Source organism: Equus quagga, chromosome 6 (genome assembly GCF_021613505.1).
Source record: "Equus quagga isolate Etosha38 chromosome 6, UCLA_HA_Equagga_1.0, whole genome shotgun sequence".
Lineage (NCBI taxonomy): Eukaryota > Metazoa > Chordata > Mammalia > Perissodactyla > Equidae > Equus > Equus quagga.
In genome coordinates this window covers 87,269,784-87,296,181 of record NC_060272.1, presented here as the reverse complement: position 1 = coordinate 87,296,181, position 26,398 = coordinate 87,269,784, and the positions used below count along the sequence as shown (strand labels likewise).

The window sequence follows — 26,398 nt, the reverse complement described above, 5'->3', positions numbered from 1 at the left end:
ATCTAAGAACATAGAATATCTTTCCATTTGTGTTCTCTTCAAACTCATCAATGTCTTATAGTTTTCAGTGTACAGGTATTACAAATAAATTTTACTAAGGATTTGAAAGTATTTTATTGTTTTTGATGCTATTATAAACGGAAATGTTTTCTGAATTTCTCTTTCAGAGAGTTCGTTGATAGTGTGTATAGAAACACAACAGACTTTTGTATACTGATTTTGTATCCTGCAATTTTACTGTATTCATTTATTAGTTCTAACAGTTTTTGGTGGAGACTTTAGTGTTTCCTATATATAAGATCATGTCATCTACAAACATAATTTTACTTCTTCCTTTCTGATTTGGATGCCTTTTCTTTTTTCTAGTCTAATTGCTACAGCTAAGATATTTAGTAGTATGTTGAATAGACAGGGCAAGAGTGGGCATCCTTGTCTTGTTCCTGATTCCAGAGGAAGGCTTTTTAACTTTTCACCATTGAGCATGATGTAAGCTATGGGCTTGTCATATACAGGCTTTATTACAATGAGGAACATTCCCCCTATACATAATTTGTTGAGAACTTTTATCATGAAAGTATTTTGAATTTTGTGAAAAGCTTTTTCTGCATCTATTGAAATGATCAGACGATTTTTATCCTTCATTTTGTTAATGTGGTGTATCACATTTTGATTTGTGGATGTTGAAATATCCTTGCATCCCACAGATGAATCCCACTTAATCATGGTGTATGATCCTTTCAATTTGTTGTTGAATTCAGTTTGCTGGTATTTTGTTGAAGACATTTCCATCTACGTTCCTCAGGGATACTGGCCTGTAACTTTCTTCTCTTGTAGCATCTTTGTCTGGCTTTGGTATCAGGGTGATGCTGGTTCCATAAAATGAGTTTAGAAGTGCTCCTTCCTCTTCAATTTTTTGGAAGAGTTTAAGAAGGATTATCTTTAAATGTTTGGTAGAATCCAGTAGTGAAGACATCTGGTCCTGGGCTTTTGTTGGGAGATTTTTTATTATTGATTCAATTTCATTACTAGTAATTGGCCTGACGAGATTTTCTATTTCTGATTCAGTCTTGGTGGGTTTTGTGTCTCTAGGAATTTATCTTCTTCTGAAATGTCCAATTTGTTGGAGTATAATTGTTCACAGTATCCTCTTACAATCCTTTGTATTTCTGTGCTATCAGCTGTAATGTCTCCTCTTTCATTTACATTTTATTGAGTCATCTCTCTTTTTTACCTAGTATAGCTAAAGGTTTGCCAAGTCTATCTTTTCAAAACACCAACTATTAGTGTTGTTAATCTTATCTAATATCTTTCTAGTCTCTATTTCATTTATTTCTGCTCTAGTCTTCATTATTTCCTTCCTTCTGCTAACTTTGGCCTTAGTTTATTCTTTCTTTTCTGGTTCCTTGAAGTATAATGTTAGGCTGTTTATTTGGCTCTTTCTTTTTTCTTAAGGTAGGTGTTTACTGCTATAAACTTCCCTCTTTGAGGTACTTTTGCTGCATCCCAAAAGTTTTGATATGCTGTGTTTCCACTTTTGTTTACATCCAAGATATTTTCTGATTTCCTCTGTGACCCACTGGTTGTTCAAAAATGTGTTATTTAACTTCCAAATATCCGTGAATGTTTCAGCTTTCATCCTATTACTGATTTCTAGTTTCACACCATCGCGGTCAGAAAAGATACTTGATGTGATTTCAATCTTTTTAAACTCATTATAACTTATTTTGTGACCTAACATATGACACATCCTGGAAAATGTTCCATGTGCACTTGAGGAGCGCGTATTCTGCTGCTATTGGATGGAATTTTCTGCATATGTCTGTTAGGTCCATTTTGTCTAAAGTGCCATTCAAATCCATTATTTCCTTATCGATTTTCTGTCTGATCTAGCCATTGTTGAAAGTGGGGCATTTAAGTTTCCTAATATTAGGAAACATTGCCATTTCTCCCTTCAGACCTTTTACTAATTTTTTAATACATTTAGGTGCTCCAATATTGGGTGCACATGTTCATAATTATTCTATCTTCTTGATTAATTGACCCCATTATCATTACATAATGATCTTCGTTGTCTCTTGTTACAGGTTTTCACCTAAAGTCTATTTTGTCTGATGTAAGTATGCTACCCCTCCTCCTTTTTGGTTTCCATTTGCAAGGATATCTCTTTCTATCTCTTCATTTTCAGCCTATGAGGATCCTTAAAGCTTAAGTAAGTCTCTGGTAGGCAGCATATAGTTGGGCCTTATTTTTTTTATCCATTCAGCAATGCTATGTCTTTTAATTGGAGAATTTAAACCATTTATACTTAGAGTAATTACAGGTAATTACTCTACTAGTGCCATTTTGGTTATTGCTTTGTGATTGTTTTGTGGGCCCTTTGTTCCTTTCTTCCTCTCTTACACCTTCTTTCTGAGTTGACGGTTTTTTGTAGCGTCATGTTTTGATTCTTCTCTATCATTTGTGTATCAATTACGGGTTTTTGCTTTGTAGTTACCATTAGGCTTTCCATAATACTTTTTATATTTATAACCATCTATTTTAAGCTGATAACAACTTCAATTGTATAAAAAACTTCTACCCATCTACTTGCCTCCCCACAATTTATGTGGTTAATGTTTCAATTTCCATCGCTTTATATTGTGTATCCAGTAACAAAATATTGTAGCTATATTTATTTTTAACACTTCTGTCTCTTAACCTATATACTAGAGTTCAAAGTGATGTACACACTACCATTTCAATATTAGTGTATTTTGAATTTGACTACATATTTACCCTTAAAGTAAATTTTATACTTTCATATGTTTTCATGTTACTAATTAGCACCCTATTTTTTCAGCTTGAAGAATTCCCTTCAACATTTCTTGTAAGGCAGGTATAGTAGTCATAAATTCCCTCAGCGTTTGTTATTCTGGGAAAGTCATTATCTCTCTTTCATTTCTAAAGGACAATTTTCCTGGGTAAAGTATTCTTGGCTGACAGTTTTTCCTTTGAGCACTTTGAATATGCCATCTCACTCTCTCCCAGCCTAAGGTTTCTGCTGAGAAATCTGCTACTAGCCTTATCAGAATTACCTTGTATGTGATAAGTCTTTTTTCTCTTGCTGCTTTCAACTTCTCTCTTTGTTTTTGATTTTATGGAGCTTGATTATAATGTCTCAGTGAAGATCTTTTGGGATGAATCTGTTTGGAGATCTCTGAGCTTCACAGACCAAGATGGCCAAATCTCTCCCCAGATTTGGTAAGTTTTCAGCCATTATTTCTTTAAGTTTTCTGTCCTTTTCTGTCTCTTCTACTTCTGGGACTCCTATAATACAGGCATTGTTTCACTTCATGGTGTTCCATAATTCACACAGGCTTCCTTCACTCTTTTTCATTCCAATTTCTTTTTTCTCCTCTGACTGGATAATATCAACAGATCTGTCTTCAAGTTCACAGATTCCTTCTTCTGCTTGATTGATCCTGATGCTGAAGTCCTCTACTGCATTTTTCATTTCATTCACTGTATTCTTCAGGTCCAAAATTTCTGCTTAGTTGTTTTTATGACTTCTTTATCTTTATTCATGTATTGTTTTCCTAAGTTCAGTGAGTTGTCTATCTGTCGTCTCTTAAATTATTTGAGCTTCCTTAAAATAACTATTTTGAATTCTTTTTTAGGTAACTCACAGATCTCCATTTCTTTGGGGTTAGTTACTGGAAAATTACTGTGTTCCTTTCGGTAGTGTCATGTTTTCTTGCTTTTTTATGTTTCTGATGGCTCTGTGTTGATGTCTACACATTTGAGAGCACAGTCACCTCTTCTAGCCTTTTCAGACAGGCTTAGGTAGGGAAAGACTTGCACCTGAAGGCAATGGCTGGGTAGGATATAGGATCTTTGCTTTCTGGGAAGGCACAGTAACAGTCTCCATGCAGCTCCATCAGCTGAGGTCAACATTAGCACAAACTGCAAGGGTCTTCTGTGGCCAATACTATGGAGGTCCTGCAGGTGGCAGTGGTGGCTAGGGCTATTGGGCTGCTCAGAGGCAAAGGCTGCTGTGGTCTCCTTGTTCTCCTTTTTTGCCCATGGGAGGAAGTTCTACCTAAGGAGATCTCTCTTTGCTCCTGGTCTGGTATGCCGGCACTCAGAACAGCAGCAGAACTGGAGTCCTGGGACTAGGTGCATGCAGAACCAGCACAGTGCCTGGGTCCTGGGACACAGGTGCATTTGCAGCAGCAGTGGAGTCTGGCATAGCATTAGTGTCTTAGATGCAAGAGCGTGCAGATCTCTCATGGAAAAGGGGTCTGGGTCTCTGGGTCTTGCCAGATTTCAGCCAGAGGGAGATGCAGCAACAGCAGGCCCAGAGTGACAGCCCCAGCCCCAAGGAGCAGGTACACTGGGCAGCACTAGAGGCAGCTCCATCAGCTGGGATCAGCGTTGACGAAGACGTGGGAGACCTCAGTAGCAAAGGCTACAAATGTCCATAGAAATGAGGCTTGCTGGGATTCTTCTGCTTTCCTTTTCCCTGTCAGGTGAAATTCCTCTGAGGGGAACCCTCCTGGTGCCAAGCTGCTCTAGACTGGGGGACAAGGTGACGTAGATAATATGTTTCCTGTACTTTTCTACTCGACCATCCTCAGTTTTTGAGCTCTGCAAGGTTTTTGATGCTTCTTCATGGTAGCCCAGAACCATCCCTGAGATATTTTCATCAGTTTTTAGTTGGTTGTTTGTTTTTGTTGTATTTGGATGGGAGACAAGCGTTGGTACCTCCTACCCCAACATCTTGCTGACATCACCTTCTTTAGACTCTTCTTGACTTCCATTTCCAATGTGACTCATTACAGTGAAGATTATAAACTCCTCCCTACCCGCCTGTTCTCCTCTCCATTTTAGCACCAACACCTCTGAGTTCTAGCTAGAGGTTACAGATCCCAGCCTTCCTCACAGTAGTTACAGCCATATGACCAAGTTTTGACCAATGGCATGTGACATAAAGTGGTAAATGCAAATTATAGGTGAAATTCTTTCTTTTTTTTTAAAGTATGCTTTTTTTCGGTGAGGAAGATTGGTCCTGAGCTAACACGTGTTGCCAATCTTCCTCTTTTTTTTTTTTTTTCTCTACAAAGCCCCAGTACATAGTTGTATATCCTAGTTGTAAGTCCCTCTAGTTCTTCTATGTGAGACGCCACCACAACATGGCTTGATGAGTGGTGCATAGGTCCACACCCAGGATCTGAACCAGTGAACCCCAAGCCACTGAAGTGGAGCACGCAAACTTAATCACTATTTAAAAAGAAAACTGCCCTCTCCACTTTTTTTCATTACCATTTTCCACATACACATGAGGAAACCACCATAGGAGATGATGAAAACAAAAAGAACCAGTTTCCTTTGATGACCTACTGCCCAGGCTCTCCTGCCCATCTTTCGGATGGATATATGAGAAAAAAACTTCTATCTTGTGGGGACCAGCCTGGTGACGTAGTGGTTAAGTTCATGCACTCCACTTCAGCAAGCCAGCACTTGCAGGTTCAGATCCCGGGTGCAGACTTACACACTGCTCATCCAAGCCATGCTGTGGCAGCGTCCCACATACAAAACGGAAAACTGGCACAGATGTTAGCTCAGGAACAACCTTCCTCAAGCAAAAAGAGGAAGATTCACAACAGATGTTAGCTCAGGGCCAATCTTCCTCTCCCAAAAAATAAATAAATAATATAAAAAAACCTTCTATCTTGTGGCAGTGTAGCAAAGGGGCTCTGGAGACAGAATACTTAATTCAAATCCTAGCTTCTCCACTTACTAGCTATTTGACCTTGAGCAAGTTACATCAGTTATTTGTGTCTCAGTTTCCTCATCTATAAAACAGAGATGCCACACTCATAGTGTTCTTGTGAGCAGTAAAGGCGTTACGATATGTAATGTCCCAGGCAAAGAGAATGTGCTACCAAAATACCTGTTATTACAATTGTTACTTGAATGACTAGGGCACTGTATGGGGTCACTTTGAAATAGCAGCTCATTCTATCCTAACTAACACAGTTAACAAATTGCTTTTTAAACTATTTTGGAAATAGCAAAAAAATAAGTATTCATATTGCATATGGTAACCTGGGTCTATTTATGCGACTGTACTAACAGCAGTTAGTCATGGATAAACAAGGGAAGAACTGACATTTGGAGAAAGAACTGTTAGGGAAAAAGAAAAAGACTGAATTCAGAAAAGCCTATTGCCAACAAGAAAGATAACTGCTTGGACAGGGAGAAGGGAAAATGCAGTTCAGCATCAGAGAGAATATATGGGCTTAACTTTTAATCAAACCTTTCAAATATTTTCCTTTATATGGTATTTTCCCTTGGTTTTATACTCCAGATGTGAAATGCCATATAGCTTAGGGTGTCTGAGACCTTTTCCATTTCAACGATCTATTCTTGTGCCACTGCCACTAAATAATATCAATTATTATAGCTTAATTATACATACTACATACGACTACATACTACAATGAACTTACTTTCGTAAAAATAATCCTCACTTTGTCAAGGTCTCCTATACGTGAAAAATACTGCTCAATTCAATTTGCTAATATATTAGGATTTTAATATTTATTTTCACAAGTGACAATGATCTGTAGGTTTTTCAGGTCATTCTTACCAGGTTTTGCTAGCTTCTAAACTTTCCTTGTTTTCCCTAAGCTTTAGAAAATAAAGCATAGGAAAATTTCTTGAAAGTTGAGAGAACTAATCTACAGAGTCATCAGCACTTGGTGTCTTCACTGAAGACAACCCGACTGCATCCTCAGTTGCAGGTTTTCTACTACTAAAGTCAAATTTAGTTATTCATATTTTCCTATTGTCCATTTCAATCATATTTTCAAACGTATTAACAAGAGTTATCTTTAGCATCACTTAGATTGGTTTAACCTCTACTTAATTCACCAAGAACTTAGAAGTGTATTAAAATCACCCACTCATACTATGTTTCTATCAATTTCTCCTTATTATTCAAATGATTATAGCTTTATCTATCTTTGCTCTAGAATTTGGCACACTTGTTATTATCTAGATTGTACAAAACAATCCTTGCTGTCTTCAGTATATACCAGCTACTTAGATTTTGTTTTTTAACCCTATCTGAGAGTCTCTCTTTTAATAGGAGTATTTTATCCATTTAAATATCTCATTACTGAAACTGAGTTGCTTTTTCTTGCTTGGTGTTTAGCACTCTCAGGATTTTGTGCATCTTTGAAATTTCCTTGCTTTTCTATAGTAGTGATGAATGCACCCTTTCAAGAATTTTTTCCAAGAAAAAAAAACATACATAATCTTATATAGAATTCAAAGTGTTCATAGTCTCTGAAGTCCATCCATGGATTCCTATGGTTCAGTGGATCCAAGCCTAAGGTTCTAGATGTTACTTTTACATTTTAAAACACATATTTGGACCACTAGTTCTATAATTATAATTTTAGAAATGCAAGAATAGTGTAATATTAGGAAAGCTATCAATATAAATTTTAGTTTATTTATGTAAAAGACGCAATTTTTTATAACTGTATAGTATGTATCCTTCACCAAGAATTAGTTAGTATATTTCAAATTAAAAGCAGAGCAACTACTTAGTATTACATATTTAACAGTTTGTAATGGTTAATACAATTACTCTGCTCCTATGTCTTCTGTATTCTTGACATCATAATTCATCGCTGGCCTGAATGGAGTAATACTTCATGCAATTACTTTAGGAAGGGTACCTGGATAACATACTTCTATACCCTTACATGCCTAGGAATATGTACTTTCACATATGGATGGCAACTAATAAGGATTCAAAAATCTTGAGTCAGAACTCTTTCCCTTCAAATCTCTGTAGATGCTGTTTCACTATCTTTTGGCATTTAATGTTCAAGGGAGTAAGTCTTGAGGTCAGCTCAATTCATTCATCAACAAATGTTAAATGCACATATTACGTTTCATGCAATCTAATGAATGTTGAGGACAAAATGAAGAAAAAAACAACAGTCCTATCTTCATGGAACTTATACTCTAGCTGAGGAAGGAAAAAATAATGAAAATTGTGATAAATGTAACGAAGCCTGATATGTGAGAAAATAACAGAAAGAAGAAAGAGGGTATTTTCCTTGTGTCTATGCAGTTGCTATTAGAACACTCCACTCACATCTTCATCACGAAGGCCTGTTAGTCAATGTAAATCTCCATTTCTAGTTCAGAGATCCATCAGTCTCAGATGGGGCCGAAAAGGAATCCTCAGAAAAATATCATCTCTGCCATTTTTTTCCCATGTTTGGTGAATTCACTACATGAAGTCAGTTTCTCTACCTTGTGATTCTTCTGGACACTGAATAAAGAACACTATGGGGTATATCCTTTCTCCCTCCCAGTGATACTATCTGCCGTATCATAGAGAAGTTTCACCAGCTTTCTACCAGTTCGAACCACCATTTAAATCCCCACAATCCTACTCCCACACCCTTGAGATACAGGAAAGAAAGGGTTCCAACTGCCCCTTGATTGTCCCTCCAAATCAGGTGCTGGTGGAACCTCAACTTGGAGCCAGAGATACTGCATTTCAAGAAGACTGAGTAGAGAGCTGACACTCTTCTGTATTCATATTTCCATCACGTTTGTTGCATGGGTTCTATGTTTGTTAGGTAAAAACAAAAAAATGTTCCTTTACCTAGTCTTCGGATCCAATACAGATTTTCCCCTATTTTTAAAATTTGTTGGTAATTTTAAATGGAATTCAAAGAAGGAATTAGACCACTGTTTTCACTTAGCTATCTCATTCAAGTCCCAGACTTAGTCTTAGACTTTTAAACCTTTTAAAGAAAGTTTCTGAATAATCCATTTTGATATTTTGTGTAGACTAAACTTATACTTTAATAATTAAACATCTTAAAAATAAAATCTTAGGGGCTGGTCCCATGGCCGAGTGGTTAAGTTCGCGCACTCCGCTGCAGGCGGCCCAGTGTTTCGTTGGTTCGAATCCTGGGCGCGGACATGGCACTGCTCATCAAGCCACACTGAGGCAGTGTCCCACATGCCACAACTAGAAGGACTCACAACGAAGAATATACAACTATGTACTGGGGGGCTTTGGGGAGAAAAAGGAAAAAAATAAAATCTTTAAAAGAAAATAAAATAAAATCTTAGTGTACTCTGTGATATATACCATTATAAATCTATATCAAAGATACTAAAATTAATCATAACTACTTGAAAATTCTTTTAAACCACTTTATTTAAAATATTGCTTTTAAATATAAGAACCTTCAATTTTTTTTCAAAAAGTGGTCAACTGACAAGAAAATACTTTAGAAATTCTATTAATAGCCTAGACTATTTTCTCTTTTCCATTTTGCTAGATCTTATCAAAAAAATTCCACTTTTTCCCCACATTAATAAGTTTAAACTCTTACTTCCCTGGCTAGGTACCTACAGTACTGTACAGAAAATGGCAAACAGCCTTCTTCTGATAATTTCATATTTTCATTTGGGGAAGTTATGTGCAAGTTTTGTTAAGCATAACCCAAAACATTTTGGTGATCAGATATTTTTAACTTAAAAAAAATGAAGTTCATTAAAAAGCTACAAATGTAAGCTCAAATATAATTACCTACATATTTAATGTTTATTTACATTCCTACATTTTGAAAATTTATATAAAACTATCAAATAATGTTGCTATGTGATGCTTAAATTTTTTCGCAGTTCACATTTACATATATGTAACACATCCCACACTACTTCCCTTAATTACTAGACCTCAATTTCTTATATTTAAAGAACATTTATTAAGTAAAATATAATGTGAAAGTTTATTGTGTCCATTAAGGCCTTCTATTGCTGGGGAGTTGGACACAAGTACAACAAAAAGTCAACAGAGTCACACAATTCCAAGAACCACTGAGAGCCAGCAGTAAGCATGTGGTCCTACCTTCAGGGGGTAAACTGTAGAGCTGGGCCACAGGTCCAGTCACAGGAATAACTGGCAACTGGAAATGGAAAGAACTTTTAATTGTTGGGAGTGGCAGGCGATTTTTAGGGAAACACTTCCTCATTATCAGACTGGAGGTGTTGACAAGAGGATCGAGGGTCCTGACTGCCAAACATTCCTGGTTTTTAAGAAAAGAAAAAAAAGATAATTTGCCTTTTGTGAATAACTGAACCAATTTTACATGATTTCAGAAATTAATACATTAATAATTTTCTAGTAACAAATATCACAAAAACCATTATTTTAACATAATGTAATTATAAAATAGCTTTGACTATTCAGAAGTATCTCTTTGTGAAACAACCTTACGTGGCAAATTTAGTAGTGCTTTTCTATAAAAATTTTAACTAAGTAGAAGTCAGTACCATCTTTGGTACCAAAAGTCACCTAAGTATTAAGTATATCTATGAGTGATTTAGGGAGCATTTAGCAAGACTAGGGCATAAAATAAAAAAGAAAATTTAAAGGAAGAAGCAAAAAAAGGATTAAGTAAGAAAGATAGTAAGAAATGTGTAAGAAATAAAAAGAAACATGCATTTGGCTGAGCCTTTCTCAGAAACACATCATTATCATGCAATAGCACCTCTAATAATTGGCTGTTCAACTTAGAAAAGAATAGCTTGAATATCAGGATTGTGTGATTAAGAGTTTAATTTGCTGTCCTGGTATATAATCTTGAGAAGAGCTAATGGATAGGATTTGAAACCATTTCATATAACACCATTATTATTGACAATTGACATTTAGATGACACTTTAATATCCCATAAAATTTTCAATACACATCTTCACATCTGACCTATCAGATTAAGGCTCAGAAATGACAAATGCTATAAACAAAGTCACCCAACTTTTTCTTATATATCAAATACCTGTCATTGCCTATATTAGGAATAGTAAAACCAAGGGCACATGATTGATCTAGAAAAGAAAAAGCTAAAGGTAAACATAAAATGTGTGTTCAGATATCTTAATTACTGTCACATAGGAAAAGATTGTTTGTTGTGTGTAAGACCAAGATAACTGGCTGGAATTTTCAAGAGGTATCTTTCTAACAATTATAGCCTTCTAAACACAAAAGGGTCACAGTGCAACATCCTCACTCCCCGGAAGTGAAAGTCCTCTAGAGATGCTACAAAAAATATTGCTAAAGATATTGTCAACAAGGGTTATGCTTAAGGTGGCTGGCAGAACCAGGATCCTCAGCCCCAGGCTTCACTTTTGTGCCCTCTCTAAAAACGCTCTATCCAGAATGAAGACACGGAGAACACTCACAGACAACAGAGTGGACTTAACAGCTGCAAAGGATCCCTCAATACCTTATGAGGGGAACATGCAAAACTGAGTACAGCCAACTGCACAACTTAGACAGCATGGCTACATGGACCCCTTCCTGTCCAGCAGATAGATCTACACAGCTTCCTTTTTACCTGCAGGAAACAATCTCACATTGCAGATATATGCAACTCGGTCTGAGGTCACATGTGAAAAACGATCTTTTAGTTTTCAGATTTTTTTTAATACACTTATCATACTTTCCTGAATATTTTTAAGAAATACTAAGTTTTCTCAAGAATTAAATAATATCATTAATACATAATCACAATAACAGGAAGCAAATTAAAAACTCACTTGTGAAGTGTTATAGAGAATTTTCATCCCATTGGCATCAATAAATGCTTTTCTTCCCAACTTGATGTTTGTAACACTTTTTAAACTCTGTAAAATTCCTTTCCGAATGAGCATGTTTCTATGCCGATTATCATGGCGGTGCCAATCTACATAAATTGTTAAAAGGACTTGAACATATCCTCTGTCTACAGCTCTCCTGGCATTTGTTTCTTTAACAAAAGAAAATTGAGAAAGAATATTTTTTAAATGACAAGAGAAAGTGGTAGAAAAAATCAAATTAAAAACATAACCACAACATTGTAATGAATTCCTATAATTCTTTTTTCAAAAAAACCATATGCCAGCCACATATTTAAATATTTTTTAATATAAAAAAATAAATATGACAAGTTCCAGATGGCAAATTACATTTTCCAGAAACCTGACCATATATTGTTTTGTGGTTAATAAGTATTAAAATGCCTTTAATACAATTAGGACTACATATTTTTAAATGTTAATACTTAACAAAAGTTTCATGTATTTTATAACTTATGAATATACTGACTTTGATTACATCAAATGGAACATATAAGCCTTTAACTTACTAGCTGTGAATACGATTTTGATAAAAGTCATTATCATTATTGTAACTTCCATTGCAAACTTTGTGTGTTTTCACTAAAATTAACTCCATTGGACTGTAACTCCTATTACAAATTTTATATGTTTCCAGTGAAATTAATTGTTTTAATTATCCCAATGATATAAATATATGTCATAACAATATTAAGTTAAAAATATTTGTACAACTTTTTAGTAAATAAAATGTTAAGGAGCACTGTATGATTAGACAATGGTGCCTTCTGGTCACTAATTTTTTAATGTAATAGAAACTACATTAAAAATTATTTTGTAAATATTCAATTTTATTGGGATAGAATTAACAGAAATAAGTCCACAAATTTCACCTATTTTATTATTTTTGAAGTGTTAATATTTAAGATTATTAACCAAAAGGGTGTATATCACTAAGATGGCAGCAAGGGAATCATATCATAGCAACATCCTGAGCCAGCCAGCACCACATGGGGGCGCCAATCATCAGAGTGCAAGGTAATGTGGAATACCAACCCATTTGAGGTTGTTTAGTTACAAAGAAATACCAGTCTCTTCCTAATCTTCATTTCCCTATAAAATAACCCCCAGGCTCACGGCATGAACACCAAGATAACACAACAGTAAGGCCATCCTGCTTTTAGTTGCCTGAAAGATCACTACAGTTTCCAAAGGTGCTAATACACACCTAAAACATAAAAACAAGATGCTGAGATCAAAAAACTGATTGACGTCCTCTCAGAAATTATGTTCTGACATTAGAAAGCAGGAAGAAACTCACGGAGGAAGGGGGCTCCTATGTAACAGCTCTAAATCTCTGTTATGTCTAGAAGAGACAGCTAAGGCTGTGGCTATTTACAAAATTAGTTCAATAGTTTTGACTAAGAATAGTTTCATATGTTTTAAATGAATATACAGACTCTGTTTACACCAATTGGAATATAAAAGCCTTTAGCTTACTAGCTGTGAATATGATTTTCTTAAAAGACATGATGATCGTTTAAGTCCTATTACAGACTGTATTTCCACTGGAATTCCCAATAGTCTAAATGGTATTTGTGAGGAATACTTAAATCTTTATTAAAAATTAAATAAGAAACTTGCCCACAACTCAAACACAGGTGCTGAGTGACCCTTAAGAGAAATGAACACAGCTATCTGCAAATGAGCACAACTAAAACAGCTTAGCAAAGGGGTCTTGTTCATGTGTTCAGGACACCTAGCTCACAACCAGCCTATGTCCCTTCTTCCCTCTCTAGTTAAAAGACAACTTAGGTCTCCCTTTAGACAAAGCATCTAACCTATACTCCAATGACAGCAACGAAGCCACCTGTCTTTCTGCACTGTGTGTACAGTCATGTGTCACTGAACGACAGGGATACATTCTAAGAAATGCGTCATTAGGTGATTTCGTCCTTGTGGGAACATCATAGAGTGGACTTACACAAACCTAGATGGTAACTAGGCTATATGGTACTAATCCTATGAGACCACCATCATATACATGGTCTGTCATTAACCAAAACATCGTCATGCAGCGCATGACTGTATACATATTCTTTGCTTTATACTCTCTCAGGTTTACTATAGTAGTCTAATTTATGCTTTTAAAGTAAATTACTGTCCTTCCACCAAAAAGCAATTTTTTAAAAAATCAATTAATGAGAATATTCCAAAATGCCACAGTGCATTTAAAAATACTCAGTGTGCTACTAAATATCATTTTGCATTATTAAATTTTTATTCTATTTAGTGCTGTGTGCCATAAGAAAACATAATAAATATAAACTAGAGTCATTCTACTTTTCAGTTACTTTTTCACCTGATGGAGTAAACAGATAGGTTTGCCCACCACCCTCCTTTGAAGGAGAAGAAGGCAGGGTGTAGAAGGAAGATCACTATTTAAAACTGAAGATATCAAATTTCATTCACCTTAGGTTGATTAATTTCTACAAAATATTTGAAACTTATGAGAGTTTTAGTTTCTACTGACTTAGAATTAGTAACTTTGTTATTAGTGATTGTGAGAATCTTTAATAAGAGCTTAGTTTTAATAGCTACTTTAATCTACTCTACATCAAAAATATATGCCTATATTAATTTAAAAATTAATCTTTAAAAAATTTTAACCACAAAGTCAGGACACATCAAAGCAAGGCTACAAATATCTTTTAAAGTTAATCCAAGTGTTCTGATCTTGGTCTAAAGTTTATCACATCATATATGAAAATAAAGCTACATGGCTAATCTAACTAAGTACCACACATTTCATTTCAAAGATAAAACTGTTAACTGAATTTTATATATTCTGGTATATAAGATTCATACCTAAGGTGATATTTTAAATTTAATAAATCATTACCTTACCAAATACCAGGTTTTCAATCAATTAATCATTTGCTACTATTCAAATATACAATTCTGGTCATTCAAACTTAAGGGCAGTTGGTCTCACTCTTGATGACAGTTTTGGGGAAAAATAACTCTGAAAGCCATTAACACAGATCTTTAGGATGAAATGTTATTGTGGTTAAATAAGATGTTAATTTAATCAACCAACAGGAGAGTGCTAACAATAATTAATATTTAAAATAAAGACTGAGTGTTTTAGAGAGGAAAAACATAACATAGATGATTACTCTCCAAAGGCGTCATATCATAACAAGACACATTTATTCCAATGCTTCGATTTTGAAGATAAAAAAAACAGTGCTTTAGTTTGTAAACGAATTTAGTAAACTGTAAACTTACTTTAATATTCACTTTTAATGTTATAAATTTGAGTTCATGGTAGAAATAAAATCTTTAATAAGAAGGTTCTAAATGAAAATAATGTGTTATATATAGAGACAGTAATTGTTTAAGATATTCTTCATAGTAAACATTCTCAATACCAGGTTAGCTTCACTTTTAAAAAATGATACTTATATAATATTAACATATTACTTTCTTCCACTAACAGAGCTTTATGTTTACATAAATAACTTAGAAAAGGAAGTTAATGTACTTGAAAATTATATAAATGTATTGAATAAATTATGGCTCGGTAAACATAAAGGACATTAGCTATGACGTATACCAATCAACCGTACTAAAAGATAAAATCAACTTTGACATTAAATTATTACAAACCAGCTTTATAACTGTAGACTAAATCTACATTTCCAGTTTCTTTAACAAAGCAGATAGAATGCTCGGAAAAATAGTATCTAGTATTTCTAGTATTTAAAAACTTACTTGATTTTAGCAATGCAGCAAGAGTGTCTAAAGCAACCCTGTCAACATGAGAAAACACAAACAACAACAAAACTAGTAAAATTAATCTACAATAGTAAATTCATACAATCTTTTAAGATAAGTAATTATTATCTATTCCCAAAGTCATTCCTGTTATAGTCAATTACATACAGTGTTTCTCTGTATGCGTCTCTCTCCTCAGGTTAAAAACAGATGAGGAAGATTGAAATATCAACAGAAAAGCACACAAAAAACTTTTTTAAGGAAGAAAAAGAAAATTAACAATGTCTAAGTCTTTATATCAGAGGTCAGATGAATGGAATCAATTATTGTACCCGTATCTGACCTTGACAGAGTTCACAAAGGAACACTACTAAGAATCATAGGCCCTGAGTCACAAAGAAATTAAGACAAAAACAAGCTTTAACACAAATAAAGTTCATGACTACAAAATTCCATAGATATTTGTAGCTATCTGACTTTAAAGTATTTTAACTCTATCAAGCAGTAATCCTAATCCTAAAGTGATAACAAATGTAAAATAGTTTGGAACTAGGAGGTCTGAGGAGAGCAAGTACGAGCCTTTAAAATTTTTCAGCCATAAGGCACCAAAGAGAATAATGAACCTAATTAACATCTCAAAAACTCTTACTGCCCATTAGAGGACACATGAATAGCCCCAAAATTGAAGGTACTTATATTTTCTTTGAACATAAATACTCAGTTCCACATAGTGAAATAAACTGCCATTAATCAGCTTGAAATATACATACAACATCACTGTGAAAAACCTGTAATTCAAAAATAGTTTTTTAAAAACTGTGTTACTGAAGAAACGGCACTTCAGTAACTGTAAAAACCAAAGGCTACATACTACCTCTAAGTAAGATTTCAATGACTATAATTAATTTTCATTAAAATATGTACACTGTCAAATTTAAGCATTTCACTCATCATTAAGCATTTGTTGAATGCCTACTAGATACCCACAGTAGAAAGTTCTTCCATGGGTATAAAATTAGAAAACAAATTTCTCTCTTCCACAGATAATTATACTAGAATCTAGACAACGTAATAAAAATGTACATATCTATGAAAAAACCACTCAAGAAAATAAAACCAAAAACAAGGCAATGATGTAAAAGCTGTATACATCAGTGATAACGGAGACATAGCATGACCATATGTGGGTAAAGGTAAAGAGCGTCAACGACTAGAAGATTTAAGATGGATATTGGTTCACAGTAAAACCTGAAACAATAATTCAAGACAAGGCAGAGAATAACTGCTCATTTATAATAAATGCTCATTACTGCTACCCTTTAGAGCAAGTTGTTAGCATTTACACTCTTGTTTGTTGACACAAATAAAGCAATCATATAAACCTTTATTTATGATAACACTTGTAGAATGAAAACAAAAGTGTAGGCTTTAAAAAATATTACAAATTCCTATCTAACTTTCTCAAAACAATGCGAAGTTTTGGTATTGTTGAGTTAAAAGTAAATGAAATTATAAAATTACATACTGAATTTTCATAGCACTGAATCATCAGTAAGAAACTTTCCATAATCTTATAATTATGCAATAAAATGTACATAAAATTATAAAACTATCAGAATAAGGATGGCTTTTAACTTGGTCAAAATTAACATAAAACTAAATAGAACTTCCAAGTGAAACGGCAATTTATGAAAAATAAAATGGAAAAGAAGACTATGTTCAGCAAGACTTGATAAATGCCAGAAATTGTTATAGGTGCCTTGTATATGTTTTCTACTTTAATTCCTAAAACAGTCCTGGTCCATAGAATTGGAACATTTTACAGATAAGGAAACTAAAGATTTTAGAATATAACATGCCTTGAGTCACATAAAAACTAAGTGATATGGGAAATAAATAATACAAGCCTCTTGTTGAGAAAGGAAATTATAACATCAGAAATGCCAGTCTCCTCCAAAAAGATATATTCAAGTCCTACACCCCAGTACCTCAGAATGTGACCTCACTGGAAAGAGGGTCATTGCAGATGCAATTATTCAACATGCCTTAATCCCTCATGACTGGCGCCCTTATAAGAAGAGGAAGACTACTGGAAGACACAGCAGGAAAGAGCACCACGTGATGATTGAGCAGCCACAAGTCAAGGAACACCAAAGATTGAGAGCAAACCACCAAAAGCAAGGAAGAGGCAAGGAAGGAGTCCCCCACACAGGTTCAGAGGGAGCGCTGCCCTGCTGACAAGCTGATTTTGGACTTCTAGCCTCCAGAACTGTGAGACAACAAATTCCTGTTATTTTAAGCCACCCAGTTTGTACTAGGTACCTTGTCACAACAGCCCTAGGAAACAAACACAAGCACTGAGATGCAATCAGTTGCAAAGAACTCATAGGATTTTCCCATCTACAGCTAAGTCTTTATTCAGAATTATGAAAATCGTAAGTCACTTTCAGAAATGGTCTTTCTCTCTGCTGGTAGATGTCTGTAACACATTTGAACCCAATAATAGTGCTTCTGACAGTTTCTGATCATCAAACTACGGGGTTTTTTGTTGATGTTGATTCTTCAACCCTGGAAAAACTGGCATATGAACCTAGCTCTTTCTGCCCATCATGCTTGTTCCAGAGCTCCATTAGATTAAAAGAAATTAGGAAGTTTGGCACAAAGTTGTACTGATATTTTTACCAAATGTTATTTAAAAGGTATTTTAAAAAAACAGTATGAACAAATTTTTGAAATTCTATGACACACTTAAGCCAGTTTGAATTTACAAAATATGTTACAAAAAATTTTAGAATAATATATTTATTGAAATGCATAGTTTGTACTCTGTTAATTGATTAGACTCTCTCACTATCAATATTTTATACTTCCTCATATATGTTTCCAATCTCCACACGTCCCACAAAGAATACTACGACCAACACTGGCTTAAAAAGAAGCCTGTGGCTTACTGATTTAGGGAGGAAAATCTGAAGCCCTAGGTACTCATGAAGTTACTTTAAACTGGGGGGCTATCCTCACAATAACTTCTAAACCTGTTGGGAAAATCAAGAAGACAGAGTTACAATAACTTCCTAAGTTGCTTCCTTCTGGATTAACAAGAATTTAAATCCAAAACTTAAAATTGGAAAGGAGGGGCCAGCCCAGTGGCACAGCGGTTAAGTGCGCACGTTCCGCTTTGGCAGCCCGGGGTTCACCAGTTCAGATTCCAGGTGCGGACATGGCACTACGTGGCACGCCATGCTGTGGCAGGCGTCCCACATAGAAAGTAGAGGAAGATGGGCATGGATGTTAGCTCAGGGCCAGTCTTCCTCAGCAAAAAGAGGAGGACTGGCAGATGTTAGCTCAGGGCTAATCTTCCTCAAAAAAAAAAAAAAATTGGAAAGGAGAGGAAATCCTAAAGGGAAGCATCACTCTTCAAACATAAATAACATCCCTCATTCTTCTGCTACAAAACACAGGGCACTGCTGAAGGGGAGGAAGAACTGCCCTACAAATGCTCTAGATGCCGAGATTTTTTAATGAAGGGGAGACCCTAAGATTATTAAAAATGATAAAGAGATCAAGATATAAATGTTTGGTTAATGAATGGTTTGTTCTTTTTAAAGTAAAAATAAAGTGAAAAACATTTGTTTCTCTTTTTAAAATATAAATTGAGAAAAGAACAAAAGGATACTTTAGATAACTATATTCCTTCCTCAGAAGTTTAGACCCACTGATTTCTACATTGATTTCGATGTTTTCCATGTTGTATATTATAAAGATACTTGTGAAATTTCCTTTTCTCCTAGGAACGTTTTACATTAGATTTGGTAACTTGATTACAATAAAGTAATATAGATCTTAAGTAGGAGCTCATAACCATTAAATAAAAGATAAATTATAAAGTACTTTAAAATTAAGGGGAGAAGTGGTTATAAATTTAAAATAAAGAATATACTTTTAGTACTAACCAGGATTATTCACATCCACATTACTACATTATTGACCTAATTACACTGCAGTAAGATAGGCGCTGTGCTAACTACAGGAACGAACTCATTAACTCCTAACAACCTTAAGAAGCATTACTATTTTACAGACAGGAAAGCAGAACATAATAACTTAGGTAACTTACTTCCTATCATGAAGCCAGCCAGTAGGTGACAGAGCTGACACACAACCCAGTTCTGCCTGCCACCAGAGCCCACTCACTAGACTACACCAATTCTGTAAGTTGGTTTTACTAACTGTGACACAATCATTTTCTTCATCTTATCACATTTCATCAGATGCTCTAGGATTGTGGAGGATCTCCACATAAGTAAGTTAAGTCATCCCATCAAATAATATTTAATAAATAATTACACGTGCAAGTAAGCTGCCATTTTCAAGACAGGGGCAAGCTAAAATATTTGACCCATATTAAGAAAGGGTGAAAAAGGGCCCACCCCAGTGGCCTAGTGGGTAAGTGTGGTGTGCTCCGTTTCAGCAACCCAGATTCAGTTCCCAGGAGCAGACCTACACCACTTGCCAGTGGCCATGCTCTGGTGGCAGCTCACATACAAAAGGAGGAAGATTGGCAACAGATGCTAGCTCAGGACAAATCTTCCTCAGCAAAAAAAAGAAGCAAGGGTGAAAACACTAGAAATGTTCTGAACCTTACATGTTTGTAAAATTTAACCAAATAGTTGATGTGAACAAGTTCTTCCTTATAAAAGAATCACACAGCTAACAAAAATAGAAAGAATGAGAAAATGAGAAAAGTCACTATTTTGCAATCCCTAAAGAAATAATGGATCTAAGCAACGTCATGAAATATTGCTAAATTATTAGGTGAAAAGTGGATGGATCACATCAACTCAATGATCTCAAGCGGTGCAAAACAGAGTACCCAGCACCACCTAGGAAATATTTTTGACCAGAAAAAAAAAAAAAAGAGAGAGAACCTAAATTTAATCAAGCCTCTAGCTTGATTTTCTACAGAAAATTTGAGGGATATACCTACACGCTAAATGACTGAGGATACAGTCATCTTAATCCAGAATGTTGGGACATTCTACAAGACATCACCCAGTCCTTCAACAAATAAACCAAAAAAACAGAAGGACTGTTATTGATTTTAAAAGATCATACGACATATCAATCAAAAAGAATGTGTAGATCTTATTTGGATCCTAATTTGAACAAGCCAACATTTCTCAGTCAGAAAATATTAGATGATATTAAGGAATTATTAATACTGTTGGGCAAAGAAATAATACTGTCATAATACTAAAAGAAAAAAGCTCTGTCTCTGATAGTGATCATACTAAAGAATTCACAAAACAAATGTAATAGCCATTTGCTTTAAAATACTTCAGGAGGAGCCAGCCCGGTGGCATAGTGATTAAGTTTGCACACTCCACTTCAGCAGACCAGGGTCCATGGGTCTGGATCCCAGGCACAGACCTACACACCATTCATCAAGCCATGCTGTGGCAGCACCCCACATACAAAATAGAGGAAGACTCGCACAGATGTTAGCTCAGGGCTAATCTCCCTCACCAAAAATAAATAAATAAATAAATACTCCAGGGAAACAAAAAGAAAAGGAAAGGGAAGAAAAGATGAAATAAAAATGGCAAAATATTGATCATTGTTGAAATCAAGTGATGGATACATCAGGGTTCCTTATTCTATTCTCTATTTTTGCGTAGGTTTGGAAATTTCCCTTGTTTGGATTCTGATTCAAAAACACCAGTTGTAAAAGGGCATTTTGAGACAACTGGAGAAAATTGAACACAGACTGGATTTTAGATCGTGTTAAGGAATTAATAATTTGTTCAGTATGATCATACTATTGTGGTTCTTTTTTAAGTTCCTATTTCATAGAGTTATACACTGAAGTATTTAGGAGAAAAATGAGAAAATATCTGGGATTTGCTTAAAAATAGCCCAGTAAAAATAAAAGTGTGGAGAGCTGGCCCAGTGGCATAGTAGTTAAGTTCACACACACTGCTTCAGCGGCCTAGGGTTTTCAGGTTCAGATTCAGGGCATGGACCTACACACCCTCATGAAGCCATGCTGTGGTGGCATCCCACATACAAAGTGGAAGAAGACTGGTACAGATGTTAGCTCAGTGACAGTCTTCCTCAAGCAAAGAGAAGAAGACTGGCAACAGATGTTGGCTCAGGACCAATCTTCCTCACCAAAAATAAATAAATAAATAAAGTGTGGAGGGGAACAAATGAAATAAAAATGGCAGAATGTTGATAACTGCTGAATATAGGTAATTAACTTAACTAATACAAGATAATTAATTAAATAAAATATAGACTCTACTTTTATATATGTTGAAAAATTCCATAATAAAATTGTTTCTAAAGAATGACCTCCGATATGGCTTAAGAAAATACTAAACATAACCAAATAACTGGAAATTGCTTTCATTTTCTGAGGTTGAGGACGAAAAACCTACAAATGAATATATATATATATATATATATATATACACACACACTTATATATACTTATGTGTATATATACAGACATACAAACACATACACGTAACATATCTTGAGATATACACACCTCAAAATAAGAAAAAAGAAAAAAGTGACATTATTTTGACACAAAAAGGAAATGTGTAAATTTAAAATATGTTCAGATAATTGTGGGAACAAAGGAAGTAGTCAATAAAAGATTGCAAAATTGGGTAGGGAATATAGTAGGCACTCAGTAAATGTTTTTGAATGAATGATACTTTATAAATGATCTTTTTTCCTCTTATAGTATCTAGAAATATTCAAAAAAAATACCTAAGTTCTCTAACACTATATTAAATGAAATTAAAGTTTTCTAATCTCAATATATTTTTGAAGATTAAACTTTATACTAAAGAAAATCTTTATTACAACAAAGTCACTATTAAAGAACTAAGAAAGGATCCTAGATACAACTTAACTCAACCAGCTCCTTGTCCAAATCAAGATGAGGAGGCCCAGAACAACAAAGGATATACCTCTATTTACACTCAAAACATTTACTCACTTCATAAGACCCGAATTCTTCTTACTAAATGGTCCGATGATTTTAAACATCAGTTCCACAACTCCATTTTTCCCTAAGGATACTGAATTCACAGCTAGGAGGGGGAGAAAGAGACGTAAAATGATTTAAAGACTGCAATAAGTAGAAATGTGTATACTTGGTGATACATAGCCAAAAACATCCACAAACTATTTAATAAATGCGAACTCAAGTCCCTCATAAAGTCCACCTTAGCCAATCATTTGAAGGGAAGATTTTTTTTTTAATTTTTTATAGGAAGTTAAGGGAAATTCTGAAAGAAGTTACATAAAACAACAAAATGTTACTACAAAAAAAATCCTTTTAAGTTGCTACATTTGTTTCTTCAACAAATTTAGTGAACTTTACTGAATACCAGGTCATGGGGAATCAGAAATAAAAACAGCCACTGCTATTTACTGTTTCAGTCATTCAGAATGAAACAATAAACAAATAACTACTAAATTACTTTCTAAATAGATTAAGAGTGGGAGGCTGTTCAGGTCCCACCAGTGAGGAGGTCCTAAGCATGGTGAAAGGCATTTCTGGAGAACTGGTGCCCGGGTTCAGTCTTTACAAATGAGGCGCTCCCTAGGACAGGAGAGCTGGATGTGGCTCTGGACTATCTGTGTAGACAGGAGCAACAGAGATAATACAACAGAGTCAGTAAACACCACGGCTATGAGCAGTTGCATGGTGTTACAACATATAGCATCAAACGCCTACCAATGGGAAGATGAGGTGGGAAAGAAGGTAAACAGATTATGAAGGGCCCTAGAAGTGGTTAATTCCTTCATTAACAAGGAACGGTCCAAAAGGAACAAAATGCAGATCTGCATTTTAAGTACAGGTCAGATCTCACAGCACTCGGGGGAAAATGGATTTGAGAGACACATTAGGAGGCTGTGGTCGAGGTGAGAGGTAATGAGGACTTTAATTAAAGCAACTGTAGTAGGAAGAAGAGGTAACAGAGTTTCACATAAAATATGCAAAGCACCAAACCAGAAAACTATACCTAACATTTTCAACTCTAAACAAATATTATTACAAAATTATAGATAAACCATTTACTAGCCTTCTAGTGGTTAATTCAATAAAATGTCACCAAAATGTAGCTCCTAAAATTTTGTATGATGATTTTAATTCCCTCTGTTATCTGTTTATCACTCCACTATCCTCTCTAATTTTACATCTGTGCTGTCTTCCTTTTTCCTTAATTGAGCTATTCAGTGGTTTATTTGTTTTGTTGTTAATCCAACTGTTCTATTTTTTAAATCAACTATTTTTTTGTTTTCTAATATATTTTTTTTCTTTACTATCTCATTCCTCTGCTTTCCTTGTGTTCATCGCTTGGTTCCTAACTTCTTTGGCTAGATATCCAATTCATTCATTTCCTTATGTTCTTTTCAATTATATGTGTTAATTATTTAAGTGTTCAAAGCTATTTTGCTCTGAGCACATCTTTATCCGTATCGTCAAAGTACAGATATAGATAAACAGATAAGTGCACGCACACATACTAATTTATATGTATACACACATATATACACACGCACATATCTACCACTTTGATTACCATTATTTTGCAATGATATTCCACAATACCACGTACTCTACAATTCAATTTCGGGTGTTTTGTTAACCACTCCAATTCAGTCAGAGAATAGGAAGAAAATCCATTCCCTGTGGGTCTGGGACCTACTATCAGTGAGAGAGAGAGAGTGTGTGTGTTGGGAGACACTTCATCTGAGGCTCTCTCTGCAACCTCCTTCTCTCCAGCTTCCTCAGAGGCTCCAGCAGTATTCATTTTCTGTTCTGCCACCTCCCTGTTGACGGCTGAAGATAAGGAGCTCCAGGTGACTGTGCCACCACAGGCCCCGCCTCAGCTTTCCCCTCAGCTGTGAAAATGCAAGCAGGCACAGCAGTTCTCCAGCTGCCAATACCCTCATATTCTTCCACAGCTTCTCCACAGGCAATTAAGGAGAATTCTCACGATTCTGTCAGCTGACCTGCTTACCCCACAGCACTTCTGTGGTGGTGGGGTTAGACGCTACAAAGAGTCATATTAAATATTCTCTTTTCTGATCCACAAATTTTAGAGACTCATGGAGTTAAGGTACTTTTAAATTTTCATTTTGTATGACCTGTCAGCGCTGAGTTAACCGAAACCTGTTCTGAAACACTTACAGTTAGCAGAATAAACTCGTAAAAGCTGAAGACAAGGCAAAACCAAGCGATGATTCTGCAAATTCTGTTTGACCAAATTTAGGGTTATATTCAGAGCTCCATTAATTCTAGCTTTCACTCCAAATTTTTTGTCTGTGTAAAAAAAAATAAACACAAATTATTCATATGTAACTTCTGAATAAAATGAAGACATGATAAAGTAATGAAATTTTTAAAACATTATGAATTCATATTATCAAATATAAAATTGACCTGAAATAATTTAAATTGTAGTCATTTTCTTGTATGATTTTAAAAAGACTCCTTATATGTTTGCAACATGGCTTGAAAGAAAGTACTGAGGGACAGGAGGGGGACGGCACGGGGCTGCAGGGGGGAGTGGCCCGACGCCTAGGCCGTCATCAAAGGAGTAACTTAACTGATCCACGGCACGTCTAAGTCTGCTCGGTTCAACACTTCCAAGGATTATCATCACACGGCTCAGGAGAAAGGAAAAGAATCCAAACGTCCATTACCAAAATTATTTACTTAATATTAATGTGTTCTTTTCAGACGCATAAAAGAATATAAATTAATGAAAAAATTAACAGCTTATATAGAAAGTAATCTAGCAAATATTATTAAATAAATTTCTAAAAGGATCTAATTCTTAACAGAGAAAGAGAATAAAAGAAGTTCTTGATTTTTATTCTCACAAAGAGATTAAAACAGTAAAAAACAATCTGGACAACAAGAACTTAAGAATATTAAGATTTTAAACAGAGAAAACAAGCGGCACGAGTAAACAGTTATTTTATCAATAACAGGAATTTTAAGTCAAAAAGAACTAACGATTCCTGAGGGAAAATTACTCTCATCTCACAAGAGAAAAAAAAGATAGAAAATCAATCAAAAAATTACTGCATAATGTCCTTGAATGACATAAAAATGGAAAACCAGGACAAATAATGAAATAGCACAAACTTAAAAGTACAGGAGAAAATAAAACAAATGAGCTACAACTTAAAAGGGACATTAAAGAAATACAAATAAGAAATACATCAATGTCTTAATTCTATGCAACAAAAAGCAGAAGATAATCTGGTTCTAAAGAGAGGAGGAAGCAGGAGATAATATTCATCAATAAATAAGGTTTTCTCACTTTATTTTCCATTCTCAGCAAACAGCTCAGAAGGGAGCCCTTAAATCTCAAGTACAAGAATTAAAGAAAAATAAGAGACAGCTAACATATTTCTTAAATTAACTGAACATATGTTTAAAGTCTCAAGGCCCCTAAAATACCTGTAAAATTAAAGTCATCTCAGGGATGCTTTCTTTAAGACAAAACTCGTTAAAGTATTCTTTAAATATTTATACAATACATAAAGATACGCAGGAAATACACAAAAATACATAAACATATACACACACACACACACAGTTTTTAGAATAAGGATTTTAACCACATACTTCAAAGTTTAAAACCACATGCACGTCACAAGGCTATGGCAGAACTCTTAAAAAGCACTATCCTAGGGGCTGGCCCAGTGGCACAGCGGTTAAGTTTGCACGTTCTGCTTCAGCGGCCCAGGGTTCACCAGTTCAGATCTCAGGTGTGGACCTATGCACCTCTTATCAAGCCATGCTGTGGCAGGCATCCCACATAAAAGAGAGGAAGATGGGCACGGATGTTAGCTCAGGGCCAATGTTCCTCGGCAAAAAGAGGAGGACTGGCAGCAG

At 35.0% G+C, this 26,398-nt stretch overlaps 1 protein-coding gene across 4 annotated transcripts in view; it reads right to left on the bottom strand.

Moving 5' to 3' along the window:
- AGTPBP1 (ATP/GTP binding carboxypeptidase 1) overlaps window positions 1-26,398 on the bottom strand; it is a 175,696-nt gene that overhangs the window by 97,212 nt on the left and 52,086 nt on the right. For all 4 annotated transcript variants that reach the window (XM_046664864.1, XM_046664863.1, XM_046664865.1 and 1 more), the window contains exons 7-11: window positions 24,680-24,811; window positions 22,475-22,568; window positions 15,460-15,497; window positions 11,626-11,834; window positions 9,935-10,112 (exon numbers count right to left, since the gene is read on the bottom strand). In XM_046664864.1, the coding sequence (XP_046520820.1) occupies window positions 9,935-10,112; window positions 11,626-11,834; window positions 15,460-15,497; window positions 22,475-22,568; window positions 24,680-24,811 (651 nt within the window). The remainder of the gene's footprint in view (window positions 1-9,934; window positions 10,113-11,625; window positions 11,835-15,459; window positions 15,498-22,474; window positions 22,569-24,679; window positions 24,812-26,398) is intronic.